The 12,790-nt window shown below is 39.9% G+C and overlaps 1 protein-coding gene across 4 annotated transcripts in view; it reads left to right on the top strand.

The window, feature by feature from the left end:
- The first annotated feature begins 5,396 nt into the window (after positions 1-5,396).
- prom1b (prominin 1 b) overlaps positions 5,397-12,790 on the top strand; it is a 66,786-nt gene continuing 59,392 nt past the window's right edge. For all 4 annotated transcript variants that reach the window (XM_061984063.1, XM_072916080.1, XM_061984064.1 and 1 more), the window contains exon 1: positions 5,397-5,887. In XM_061984063.1, coding sequence (XP_061840047.1) covers positions 5,608-5,887 — 280 coding nt within the window. In that variant the 5' untranslated portion in view covers positions 5,397-5,607. The remainder of the gene's footprint in view (positions 5,888-12,790) is intronic.

The raw sequence follows: 12,790 nt of genomic DNA, 5'->3' as shown, positions 1-12,790 counted from the left end.
TGGTCAAAAGCCGCTGATGTTTTTGACTTAACGTGGCTTTTAAAGTTCAAGTCTATGTCCATTATTACCCCGAGATTTCCAACTTAATTAGTAGGTTTCAGTGAGAGAGTTTCAAGGTGACTAATAATAGTGTCTCTTTGCTTCTTTACGCCAAAGACAATCGGTTCACTTTTGTCTGAGTTGAGCTGAAGAAAATAGTTTTGCATCCACACACTGGTCTGTTCTATGCAGCGACAAAGTGAATCAACCTGCCGTCAGTGACACGGAGATCTGAGTGTCATCTGCATAGCTGCGGTATAGGACACATATAAGCTAAGTATTAGCTAGCCTATTGGCAGCATGTACAAGTTGGAACAATAGGGGTCCTAAAGTTGAGCCCTGAGGAACCCCACAGGTCATAGCCATTTCCAAAGTTACCAATTTCATCAAGAATGTCCTGTGATCGCGATAGGACTTGAACAGGCAGCATGTACAGGCTGGAACAATAGGGGTCCTAAAGTTGACCCCTGAGGATTCCCACATTTACCAATTTCATCAAGAATGTCCTGTGATCGCGATAGGACTTGAACCAGTCAAGAACAGAACCGGATATTCCCACCCAGTTTTCTAACCCCTGTAAAACGATAGAATGGTCAACTGTGTCAAAGGCAGCACTCAGATCCAGCAGAACCAAGACTGAGAACTTTCCTGCGCATGTGTTGAGGCGGATATCATTTGTCAATGTATCGCAGGGTTAGATTCAATTTTACACAATACAAAATAAATTGTAGGCGCATAGTATTGACAAAAAGTGAAGTCGGACAACATCACGTCTTGTCAAAGCATCTTCCTGCTGGAAAATGAGTGAAGTGACTTGCGTGAAAAATAGCACCATCAAACCTTTTTGTTTAATTTACCTAAATAATAATTATTTACAATTTAAAACAAATTTGCAAATGTGCGGGGAGTGAAATAGTCGTGGATCTACTGTACTTCCAATATCGTAAAGGTTCTCGGTTTTTTTACATTTATTTTGAAAATAATTCTGCAGTTGCATTTTGGTTGTTTTTTAAAATATTGTTATGGTTTGGACTTGATTCCACTGCCCCAAAAAAATAGTTAGGATGTCATCATTGGAGAGATAATTAAAGTTAAGTTAAAGTACCACTGATAGTCACACACACACTAGGTGTGGTGAAATTACCCTCTGCGTTTGACCCATCCCCTTGTTCCACCCCCTGGGAGGTGAGGGGAGGAGCAGTGAGCAGCAGCGGTGGCCACGCCCGGGAATCATTTTGGTCATTTAACCCCCAATTCCAACCCTTGATACTGAGTGCCAAGCAGGGAGGCAATGGGTCCCATTTTTTTTCAAGTCTTTGGTATGACTCGGAACTCACGACCTACCGATCTCAGGGCGGACACTCTAACCACTCTAAGCATAATCTAAGAAACTTTATTTTCATCCCTTTTCACAGTGAAGGGAAACATTCAGATTGGGTTAGATCTGATTTCAATTCTTAGTTTGAACTGGAAGGCACTCGTATATCATCTTCATGCTTGTGTAACATTCTATACCTCAATAACGCCAATACAATGTACTTATTCATGATCTCATAGGCGCACCATAAACAATGTTGATTAATTATGCCAACTTTTTTTTTTTTTTCTTGATTTGCTTCGTATCATTTCTGTCAGTCTGTGTCACAGCTCTTTTTCGCCACAGAAGGAGGAGAATAAAATAGTTGTTTTGTAATGCCCTTCTGGTGTGTGACGTCTGTGGGAATAGTGGAAGGTTTCATGAATGGTGGTGTGTTCTCCAGGACAAACACGGCACTCTTCTGTTTCTGCTTCAATTTGGAAGGGATTGGGTTTTTGTCATGATACTGTTTAACGTGCACCCCCATAAATATCTGCTTTTGAGTTAAATAATTAGGCTCTAACCTTACATTTTTACAGGATTTGCGGGGTGCAAAAATTGTACAGTTTATTTTAGACTAGAGACGTCCGATAATGGCTTTTTTGCCGATGTCCGATATTCCGATATTGTCCAACTCTTAATTACCGATTCCGATATCAACCAATACCGATATATATAGTTGTGGAATCAACACATTATTATGCCTAATTTTGTTGTGATGCCCCGCTGGATGCATTAAACAATGTAACAAGGTTTTCCAAAATAAATCAACTCAAGTTATGGAAAAAAATACCAACATGGCACTGCCATTTTTATTATTGAAGTCACAAAGTGGGGTAGCGAGGAGTGTATATTGTAGCGTCCCGGAAGAGTTAGTGCTGCAAGGGGTTCTGGGTATTTGTTCTGTTGTGTTTATGTTGTGTTACGGTGCGGATGTTCTCCCGAAATGTGTTTGTCATTCTTGTTTGGTGTGGGTTCACAGTGTGGCGCATATTTGTAACAGTGTTAAAGTTGTTTATATGGCCACCCTCAATGTGACCTGTATGGCTGTTGACCAAGTATGCCTTGCATTCACTTGTGTGTGTGAAAAGCCGTAGATATTGTGTGATTGGGCCGGCACGCAAAGGCAGTGCCTTTAAGGTTTATTGGCGCTCTGTACTTCTCCCTACATCCGTGTACCACTGCGTACAGCGGCGTTTTAGTCATAAATTTTACTTTTTGAAACCGATACCAATAATTTCCGATATTACATTTTAAAGCATTTATCGGCCGATAATATCAGCAGTCCGATATTATCGGACATCTCTATTTTAGACTCAATAATTCTGCCTTTAGAAAGATGATAATTATACATTATACAATAATACATCCTACACATAATTTTTTTTTTTTACAGTAGCTGTGTCCACGTTACAAACTTTTTACCAGTACAAATTGGTATTAAGAGTTGGGAATTGCTGAAAAACTCTAATAATACATTTTGCCAAGAGGATGCTAAGTTTACGTATTGGCATTACCTTTATGTGTTGTTAGCTAATGATAGCGATTTGACTATAACTAACGTTGGCTATCATTGAATGTGTAGCCCAGGGATGTTCAATGAATTGTTTTGGGAGCCACATTTCCCGAAAGCTAATAACCAGGGGGCGGGACTCCTCTCTTTGCTATTAATTTTTTTTTTTATATTCCGGAGAACCAGCATCCTCTACAGTAGACATTTACTTTCTGTTTACTTACACTAATGTCCTAATCACTTGGCCCGGCCACAGGTGTATAAAATCAAGCACTTAGGCATGGAGACTATTTCTACAAACATTTGGGAACGAATGGGCCGCTCTCAGGAGCTCAGTGATCTCCAGCGTGGAACTGTCATAGGACGCCACCTGTGCAACAAATCCAGTCGTAAAATGTCCTCGCTCCTAAATATTTCAAAGTCAACTGTCGGCTTTATTATAGGAAAATGGAAGAGTTTGGGAACAACAGCAACTCAGCCACCAAGTGGTAGGTCACGTAAACTGACAGAGAGTCAAAATCATCCAATTTATTAAACTATCCTCAACACTCATTTGATGATATGTACAATGTTAAATAATTAAGAATACCCATCCATCCATCCATTTTCTACCTCTTTTCCCTTATGGGTCACGGAGGGTGCTGGAGCCTATCTCAGCTGATGATTATCTAAATTGCTCCATGCAGGTTAAAGTTACCTTAAATAGGTTTATCTGTACCCCTAGGGGTATTTTGATTATTGAAACTTAGTATGCAGATACCCTCTTTCTGCTTTACTAGGGTTATTGGCTATGGATTTTCTTAGAAGCACTTGTACTCACTATTGTTTAATAGGTAATTATAGATTGCTTGTAGCAATGTAATTACAAATTTAAGTTCATACTACTCCTGCCAAAATAGCTGTCAACATGATATAGGCGGACCCTCAGAGACTTGCTAACCCTACCCTCATAGTAGGTGGAGCAAAGCGGTGCGCAAAGTACCGGCGGCACATGTAATTGGGCCGCTGGCACATTAACATGGCGCCAGTACGTGGTATAAATGTAACTCACCACAACCAAGCCTCAAAGTAAAGTATGTGTTTCTCAATGTAAAGTGTGTGGACACAAATGTGAAATAGCACAATATAAATATCACAATGCAGCTTTAATTTCATTTGTACTTTGATTTTATTGATTGTTTAGTTAAGAAACATATTCACCATCATTTTAGCGCAACATAATTGTATGTTCATTTATTTGTTGTCAGTTATTTATGAGTCCCTTCTAATGCAGTATATCTGGTTAGTACTTATTCTTCTAATCAGCCTGACCTAAGCCTATAAGGTTTATATATTAAAACTAATAAAAAATATGTATGATTAACACATGGTGTAGGTTAGATATAATTATTGAATAAGATTAAAATCAAGAGTAATATTACTAATTCAGTGTTAATATTCGAGTGGGCTCCTATATATTGGAAAAAGTTGGGCCCTGACGTCAAAAACGTTAAGAAGGCAGAAATATAAATCTGATTAAAAAAACGATAAGTTAGATATATGATTTAACTTGTATTCAAACAAAATGATTTTTGTCTTTATCTCCTCCCTCCCAAAAAAACATTTATTTATTTATGTTGTTTTTTTGACAGGGACAGTACAATTAAACAGTGCTACCCACAGGTAACCGATGTCAAAGTACATAGGACTTCTATCCATCCATCCATCATCCATTTTCTACCGCTTGTCTCTTTTTTGGGGTCACGGGGGGTGCTGGAGCCTATCTCAGCTGCATTCGGGCGGAAGGCAGCTCATCACAGAGCCAACACAGATAGACAACATTCACACTCACATTCACACACTAGGGCCAATTTAGTGTTGCCAATCAACTTATCCCCAGGTGCATGTTTTTGGCGGTGGGAGGAAGCCGGAGCACCGGGAGGGAACCCACACAATCACGGGGAGAACATGCAAACTCTACACAGAAAGATCCCGAGCCCGGGATTGAACGCAGGACTACTCAGGACCCTCGTATTGTGAGGCACATGCACTAACCCCTGTTCCACCGTGCTGCCCATAGGACTTCTAGCCACAGGCTAATTTGCAACTCTTGTCCCTGGTTAGGCTTTTTAAAAAAAAGTTGAGAAAAGTGTAAAACACATACAAAAAGATTAAGATAAGTACAACAATAAAAACATATTGAAAATAATTGGCCTCATTTGTCCACACTACATGTATAAAAAAAGAGCGGTAAAGCTCAAGGGAGCGTCGACAAATATCCCCTGTGTCGATTATTTTATATAGAAACTATCAAATAAATTAATGACATGCTTTTTAAATGTTCATTGTTTTTTAGCCATGTTTTTTAGTTTGATAGGTTTTTTTGCCCCCCCAGCTGTTAACTTTCTACGTTAAATCTTCCCCGGAGCTCCTATTGCCACCCTGTCTCTCCCCGCCCTCCTGCTTGCCTGACAAGTGGATTAGCGCTCAGCCGGCCGGTGAGTGACAAGCGGCCACATCCTGTTCAGTCCACCCCGCTAGACGTGTGAGGTCCCCGAGGGAAGATGCGCGTCAAGAGTCCGAACGGAGTGGACCGGAGCTAAGGAGAGTCCACTGGTGGAAAGTTACACCGCTGGTCGTCCGGTACTAGGACGGAGCCGACAGGTGTTTTCTCTATCTTCTATTTGGACCTTTTAATCCCCCTTTTCCCGTCCGAGCCATGCCGTGGACACGGTGGCTCTTACTGCTACTCTGCTGGGGGGCCACCAGCGGCCAGTATCAGCAGCGGCAGCCGGAGGTGGATGACTTGTCCCCGGCTGTGGTGCGAGCGGACTCCCGCAGGCAGCGCTCGCCTCCGCCGGTGGAGCCGCTGGATTTTGGGTTCGTCCCCGCGGCTGTATATGATACACATGCTTACTACGAACCAGGGGCCATTGGGATCCTCTTCCACATGGTTCACGCCTTTCTTTACGTTATTCAACCCAACTCCTTCCCCCAAGGTAAGCTTAATTATCTCTTGACATTTTTTAAATTATACATCAAAGGTGTCCAAACTTTTTCCAACAAGGGCTTAAATGCAGTGGCCATTTTGATATCTAAAAAAAAATGCTAAAACCAATTATTAATTATGTTTAAAGTCAAAACTGGGTGTTCACATTTGTATTATTAGCAGTGTTGGGTTAGTTACTGAAAACCAGTAACTAGTTACAGTTACTAGTTACTTTATTTCAAAAGTAATTCAGTTACTAACTCAGTTACTTACACCAAAAACTAATGCGTTACTGTGAAAAGTAACTATTTAGTTACTTATATTTTTTTTATTTTTTTTATTTTTTTAAGGCCCCTTTTAATGCCGTTTTAGCCTTCATTTCAGTACTGTTATTGCACTGGAGAATAATACAATCTGTTGATCAACTTGACATGCATTTGCATCACTGAACTCTGCTAAGCAATGTGGTCTACATACAACACACAAAGACAAAGATATGTTTCAAAGGGCCAATTTGTTTCAGGCCAGAACAAATTGACAAAACTATTTTAAATAGCTGCATACATACATAAGTAACAAACAGCATAATAACAACATAGCTGTAAACCAAGGAAGGCACACACTACATACACAAAGCCTCCTAACCAGGCGTTTTTTTTTCTCTCAAGGAATTCTGAAATAAAATCATGTCTGAAGCCCAGAACACTCTACACCACGGGTCACCAACCTTTTTGAAACCAAGAGCTACTTCTTGGGTACTGATTAATGCGAAGGGCTACCGGTTTGATACACACTTAAATAAATTGCCAGAAATAGCCAATTTACTCAATTTACCTTTAACTCTATGTTATTATTAATAATTAATTATATTTATCTTTGTGGAAACACTGTTCATCTTAATGATTTCTCACAATAAATATATATAGAAACAGATAAATATCAATATGCAACACTTTATTTTTATATTTTCTCGAAGTGCAAATTTTTCAAATTGAACATTTTCAAATGATCACTTCTAAGACAGTCTTGTAAAATCACAATATCCCATTTTAACTAGCTAGCCATTAAAAATTTTTAGCAAATCATGAATTACTTTGCACCATGTTTGTACAAATAATAACTCATGTAAAATACAAAAGTCAACTCTCAAATTTTTAAATAAATCATGTCACACTTTGAACTGGACACCAAATCTGCTGTCTCTTTCTTTGTCAGTTAGTGAAGACCAAGTCTTTAAAATATTTTCTTGGATTTTCAAATTCTATTTGAGTTTTATCTCTCTTAGAATTAAAAATGTCGAGCAAAGCGAGACCAGCTTGCTAGTAAATAATAAAAATTTAAAAAATAGAGGCAGCTCACTGGTAAGTGCTGCTATTTGAGCTATTTTTAGAACAGGCCAGCGGGCTACTCATCTGGTCCTTACGGGCGACCTGGTGCCCGTGGGCACAGCGTTGGTGACCCCTGCTCTACACATTTTTCCAGTTTTAGTTTAGAGATAAGGAAAGATTGGCCTGGCCCACTAGCATCCCTCTTTATGTTTGTGAACTTTATAGTCTATACATTTAGAGTGATGTGATAATCAAACACTCTAGAAGTCTAGAATGAAAGAGCAACAGTATATAAGAGAATTGACAGAGTGTGTACCTTCAGTGCGCAGTGCCTCGTTAAAATCCAGCCGCTGTTGCTTAGGAGGTGAAGTGTGTCTCTCTTTACTAGCTTCGTCGAAGCATGTTGCTTTTGTAGCTGTTTCAGCAGATTTGAATTGCTAGGATAGGATCTTTGATTCAAGACACAACTTACATTTAACTAAAATGTTCTTTTCTTTGTGGTCGACAAAAGAAAAGTAGTGAGAATATCTCCATGTTAAGAAACTCGGCTTCGGGCTTTGCAATGTCTTGTTAGTAAACACAGACACGCCCCCTCCCACACACAGACATACACACAGACAGTGCGCGGCACATTCACAAGGACGACACCGCAGCAATAAATCACTCTCAGATCTTCTCAGTTTCTAGCCGATACTACATAAAAAATAACGTAAAATAACGCAGTAACGCATCATGTAGTAACGGTAACTGAGTAACTGAATATAAAAAATAACGCGTTAGATTACTATTTACCGCCGGAAGTAACGGCGTTACAGTAACGCGTTAGTCCCAACACTGATTATTAGTTGACTATGTGTGTTGTTATTAGTTATGAGTAACAAATTGTTAGATTTTTCTCATTTTTGCTCTTTTTTTTAATACATATTTACTATTGTTATTTCCCGACAATATTCTGCGGGCCAACCAAACCCGAGGTGCATGCCGCACTTTAAACACCCGTAGCTAAAACACTCATTAATCACTGTCAATGCAATGAGCTCCAAAACAATAATGATGATACCAGTGGCGGGCCGTGCGTTTCCCACCTAGGCCTTCAGTGATGTCCGACTTTAATGATTACCTCTCAAAATAGCATAATTGATGTCACCCCATGACCATTGCTGGAGAAATACTATACGGGAACACATTTACGCCCTGCTGGGCATTGAACCACATCAACAGAGTACAAAACGGGATATTTTCTGGCGTATTTAAAAATCAATTCAAACGCATCAGCAATTAAAACATATATTATGTGGTACCGTCAAAATTAAAATAGCAAAAAACATATTAAAAGTGAAAAAATACAATATTTGAACTCACAATTAGTAGGACCTTTTCGACGCCGTATAAGCCAGTGGTACCCCTTGTCGTCGGCTTACTCGAGTGGAAATGGCGAGCATTTGATCGCCAGAACAGCTGAGCTAGCTTCCGGGGTTGGCCGAGATGTACTTTCTCTTTAAATATCCTTCTTGAAAATGGCCATGCAAATATATATCTGCCACCTAATCAACGTTTTGGTCTCCTTCTCTGCTTTCCGAGTCTGGCTACAGTGCAACACTTCTTGCTTCCTGCTAAGTTGCAACTTGTGATTGGATACTCACTTTGGAATGACAAGTGAGTATCCAATCACAGTCTCGTTAACATCAGGCTACCTAGGTAGGCAACTGTCAACAACTTGTGATCTGATTGGCTATCGCAACCGTCTATCAACTCTGTGTTCTCACATTCATCCGCTAACGGTCCCGATGAGTATCCAATCACAGGACGCGTAAACGTCCCGTTCAACGTGAGGCCATCTAGAAGGCCTTACTGACAACAACTCGTGATCTGATTGGCTATCGCAACTGTCAATCAACTGTATGTCCCAGTTCACTTACAGTGATTGATTCTGAAGGCCTCTGGCAGATTTGGTACAACATGGCAACATAAGCTAGCTGAATTCTGATTGGATACAAACTAAAACTAAAAACAACAGCACTGCAAGGGGCATAATATGACATGAAGAGAATATACTTTTAGATATTTAGGGAAGGTAAATAAAAAAAATATTATTATGATCATGATTTCTGGTTATGTTAGGCCAGCAGAGAAGGCCTTCCTGGCCCTGACGGAACACCACTGGATGATACATGTTTACACAGGTCGTGGTAAAATAAAATTTTTGACGCGCAGATAGTATTTAAAGGCAGCCAAATGCACGACTAGTTTGAGTCAGAGTTCTGTTTAGCGGCTATCCCAGAATCCAACGGGACACTTCAAATCAGAATCAGCTTGATTGGCCAAGCATGTTTAACACACACAACAAGTGACTTGGTAGACTATGCTCTCTTTGTTCTCTTTGGAATTTGCCCAATTTGTGACGTCAGCTTATTATCCATATACGGCAAATTTTTACCTGAAGAGCATTGCGCGAGTCCACCATTGTAGTCGAACGTTTCTTTATCCTCTTGTTGTGGGGCAGACTGGCTCGTACATGCACATATATCCTCCGCTGTTGTATAATAATAATATAAAGTAGTGTATAGTTCTAACTTATATCGGTCAATATAGACTCCATATAGGATCGATTTTATTTCAGTGCATCTTGAAGAGATGGTCAGAAGATGGTCTGTAAAACATAATCTATGCAAAAATTTGACCAGAGAACCACCATTACATGTTACGTAGACCACAAGAAAGTGTTTTAAATGTAGATAAAAAAGCTTTAAAGCCTTGATGCGTATTTTAGGAAAAGTTGTTTGACTAAACAAAGATTTTTTTTAGCTTGTCATAACCATAGTTTTTTTTTTGCAAATAAATGGACATCTTTAACATTGAAATTAAATTTTAACAAGTGTTTATTAATAAAAGAACAAAACGAAACAAACAATTCTCCGCTGTTAGCCGCCACACAGATCAGGGCACCCACACACCTGCGCTCTATTGGAAACCGTGTCCTCGTATTTAAAGTTCCGGACACTCCATGCGGTTCGGATAGGATACAGTTTTTATTAGTTGCACTCATTGAACGAGTAATAGAAGCAACAGAATATAAATCAAAGTATTTTTCTAATAAAATTAAGTGTTGCAGCCTGGCCATGAGGATTCAATCCCAGGATGTCTGTTTACCAGCCTAGCACTAACACGTGCGCGCCACAGGGAACAGCAAAAATACCCGGGAACATTTGTCATTCTATTACTAACAGTGATGGAGCAGGAAGGGGCTAGAAATTTGTTTGCAGTAAAATTTCATACGAAGCACCCTGTCTATCATTAATTGATATTTTACATGCATTTATGTACGCAAAATGGGGGTGGCACCGATAAAGATGTTATTGTTGTTGTTTTCCTCGTCACACACAATATTGACAGCGACTTTGAAGCTTCTCTCCTGTATAAAATGACCTGTTGGACATCTAAGCCAAACAACAAAGTCCAAAAACTTACTGAACCAACAAAAGGGCACCTGCTATTTAAACAAGGATGCTGCCTTTTTTCTCCCTCTCTTAACTAAAAGTAGACAATGCCACACAATGTCGCCTCCAATACAGAGTCCATTAACTGTATTTGTAAATATATGCCAGCCGACCATAACATTAGGCAGACAATACTAATCTCTATGAGAATGTGCCTGTACAATAATTGTAAATACATGTATGTAGACAACTGGCATTGTACGAATGTGTGTATCACTGTTCTGTCTATGCAGAGAAAGTCATAGTAAAATGTATATTGACAATGACATCAACACACAGCGGTATCATTCCTGGTAGTGTAATGGTACACGCGTCTGCTTTCCATAGCAGAGGGTATGGGATTGATACCTGGCCAGAGTTGGTTCGGTAAAAACTAAGCCAAAACCAGTCATGTGGTTGACGACTCCTGATAGGGAAAAGCCATACATGGTGTAGTGGGAAATCAGCATACATTTACAGCGATATCCGATATGTGAAAGGAAAAAAACAAACACCTACATCATCCATCCATCCATCCATTTTCTACCGCTTGTCCTTTTTGAGGTCGCGGGGGTTGCTGGAGCCTATCTCATCTTGTCATCTTGTAAACCAAAGAAAGGGAATCTTTGTATAAAAGGGGACCTGTTATGCAAAACCAACTTTTCTTACCGAGTGGTACCTGTTTTTGTGTATTTGAGCTCTGCTTAAGTCCCGACAATTTGAAATCAAACCTCGGAGGCATAGCGGAGATATTTCTAAAACAATCTTGCCTTCCTTCATACTTTCTCCAAACGAGCCATTTTGGGAATTTTCCCCACTTGTGACGTCAGCCGATATCTCCATATATGGTAGAAATGTACCCAAAGTGCTTTGCGTGAGTCATTGCAGTCTTTGCTGTAGTCAATAAGCTGTTTCTTTTTCTCTATCCTCTTGTTGTGGGGCAGACTGGCTCGTACATGCACATGCATCCTACCCTGTTGCCTTTGCTAATACAAAGTAGCGTATAGTTCAAACTTATATCTGTCAGTAGACTCGCTATGGAAGCGCTAAAAACTACAACTTGGATGACGGGGAGATTACGCTGCCGAAGTGGAAGCACGTAAATAAGACCGCCCACAAAACGGCACATCCTGAAGAGACGGTCAGAAAGCGGCTTGTAAATGGCTTATAAAACATTTTTGACCAAAGCACCACCATCACATGTTATGTAGACCACAAGGAAACGTTTTAAATGTAGAAAAAAAATTATAATATGAACCCTTTTAAACAGTTGAGGCATTAAAAACATTATTAAAAATAATACAGCACTCCGATAGCCCTGATATTTCCAAAAGTTTTATTATGTTATGTGTAATACGGTAGCAATAGCACATGATTTTACTGGTTATATATAGCTGCATGGCAATGACAGTACATGGAGGAGAATATTAAATACAAACCCCAAAACCAGCGAAGTTGGCACGTTGTGTAAATCGTAAATAAAAACAGAATACAATGATTTGCAAATCCTTTTCAACTTATATTCAATTGAATAGACTGCAAAGACAAGATACTTAACGTTCAAACTGGAAAGCTTTGTTATTTTTTGCAAATATTAGCTCATTTGGAATTTGATGCCGGCAACATATTTCAAAAAAGCTGGCACCAGTGGCAAAAAAGACAAAAAAAGTTGAGAAATGCTCATCAAACATTTATTTCAATCAATCAATCAATCAATCTTTATTTATATAGCCCTAAATCACAAGTGTCTCAAAGGGCTGCACAAGCCACAACGACATCCTCGGTACAAAGCCCACATAAGGGCAAGAAAAAACTCACCCCAGTGGTACGTCGATGTGAATGACTATGAGAAACCTTGGAGAGGACCGCATATGTGGGTAACCCCCCCCCCCCTCTAGGGGAGACCGAATGCAATGGATGTCGAGTGGGTCTGACATAATATTGTGAGAGTCCAGTCCATAGTGGATCCAACATAATAGTAAGAGTCCAGTCCATAGTGGGGTCAGCAGGACACCATCCCGAGCGGAGACGGGTCAGCAGCGCAGAGATGTTCCCAACCGATGCACAGGCGAACGGTCCACCCCGGGTCCCGACTCTGGACAGCCAGCA

Source organism: Nerophis lumbriciformis, linkage group LG25 (genome assembly GCF_033978685.3).
Source record: "Nerophis lumbriciformis linkage group LG25, RoL_Nlum_v2.1, whole genome shotgun sequence".
In the NCBI taxonomy this organism is placed as follows: Eukaryota; Metazoa; Chordata; class Actinopteri; order Syngnathiformes; family Syngnathidae; genus Nerophis; species Nerophis lumbriciformis.
The sequence above is the reverse complement of the archived record's forward strand: the minus strand, read 5'-3'. Positions and strand labels throughout refer to the sequence as shown.